This window comes from Aplysia californica, unplaced genomic scaffold (genome assembly GCF_000002075.1).
Source record: "Aplysia californica isolate F4 #8 unplaced genomic scaffold, AplCal3.0 scaffold00010, whole genome shotgun sequence".
NCBI classification, from domain to species: Eukaryota; Metazoa; Mollusca; class Gastropoda; order Aplysiida; family Aplysiidae; genus Aplysia; species Aplysia californica.
The window spans coordinates 2248484-2249827 of record NW_004797280.1 but is presented as its reverse complement, the minus strand read 5'-3'; the positions used below and the strand labels follow the sequence as shown (position 1 = coordinate 2249827).

General features: G+C 42.5%; 1 protein-coding gene across 1 annotated transcript; it reads left to right on the top strand.

Moving 5' to 3' along the window:
- Positions 1–164: 164 nt before the first annotated feature.
- Positions 165–893, top strand: LOC118477820 (sodium/calcium exchanger 2-like; the record flags this gene model as incomplete). Its single annotated transcript, XM_035970201.1, is given in 2 exon segments — positions 165–381; positions 770–893. Coding segments are annotated over 2 exon segments (341 nt in total), but the record flags the coding sequence as incomplete, so codon positions are not given.
- Between the last annotated feature and the right edge of the window lie 451 nt (positions 894–1344).

The following is a 1344-nucleotide window of genomic DNA, read 5'->3' as shown; positions in this document are numbered from 1 at the left end:
TAACAGGAACAACAGTAATAACAACAACATCTACATCATCCATATCAACAACAACAACAACAACAACAACAACAACAACAGCGGCAGCAGCAACAACAACAACAACAGTAACAACAACAACAACAGCAGCAGCAGAAGCAGCAGTAGCAACAACCACAAAGAGAATGAGAAGGGCTGCAGCAGCAAGTCATTTCACACACCTGTCTACCTATCACCAGGTATTCCAAGAGAACGAGTACAAGAAGACCGTCACGGTTCCGATCATCAACGACAACCAGTACGAGGCAGACGTAGATTTTTACGTCATTCTCAAGAACCCCCACGGTGGCACGGGCATTGGCGACCCTAGTGTGACACGGGTGACCATTGTGGACGACGACGGTAAGGGCATTATCTGGTACTCACGGAGTTGGAGTGTCTGCTGGTCTCTGTAGGTCGGGTTATCAGTTTGTCTGTCTGTCTGTCTGTCTTTGTCTTTCTCTGTCTGTCTTTATTTGCCTCTGTTTTTCTCTGTCTGTATCTATCTGTCTCTGTCTTTCTCTGTCTGTATCTATCTGTCTCTGTCTGTTTCTGCCTGTCAGTTTGTCTGTATGCTGTGTATGTATTTCTTTCCGTCTGTATGCTGTGTATGTATTTATTTCTGTCTGTCTGTCTGTCTGTCTGTCTGTCTGCTTGTCTGTCAGTTTGTCTGTTACTCTATCTATGTGTTAGTGTGTGCGTGTATGTTCCAGCAGTACACTCATTCTTCTAATATGATTCCTCTTGGCAGAACCCGGAGAGTTCGAGTTCGAAGACACCCACTACCACCTGGACTGCAAGACTGGCAAAGTAACCCTTCGTGTCATGAGAGAGCATGGCTTTGACGGAAAGGTGTCTATGGACTACAGTACTGTGTAAGTTGATGACATTTTTTTCAGTGAGAAGATACTGATTCTGTTTGTTTGAAAGAGGGGGGGGGGTGTTCTTATATTTCTACACAAAAGGCGATTCCAACAACATCTACCTGTAAACATGAAATATAAGAAGAAAAAAATCAACAACAACAACGATTCACTAATCCCATGTCAGAAATACTCGCTGTTCTAATGTTAGATATTATACAAGATCGCTATTCCAATGCGCTGCCCAAAATCTAGCTTTTGTAAAAGTGAGATGTTTAAATTCCCCACCAAGCTGAGAGAAAAAAATACTAACCCAACTTGACTTATTGTAGAACAGGAATCACCAAACGTTTATTTCCAAGCGGACCAGATAACTGAGAGAATGCCGAACGCGAGCCAGAGAAGCTTTTGCTTCAATACAATAAATTAAAAAACAACACGGATGTGTTAAATGAAAGATTCG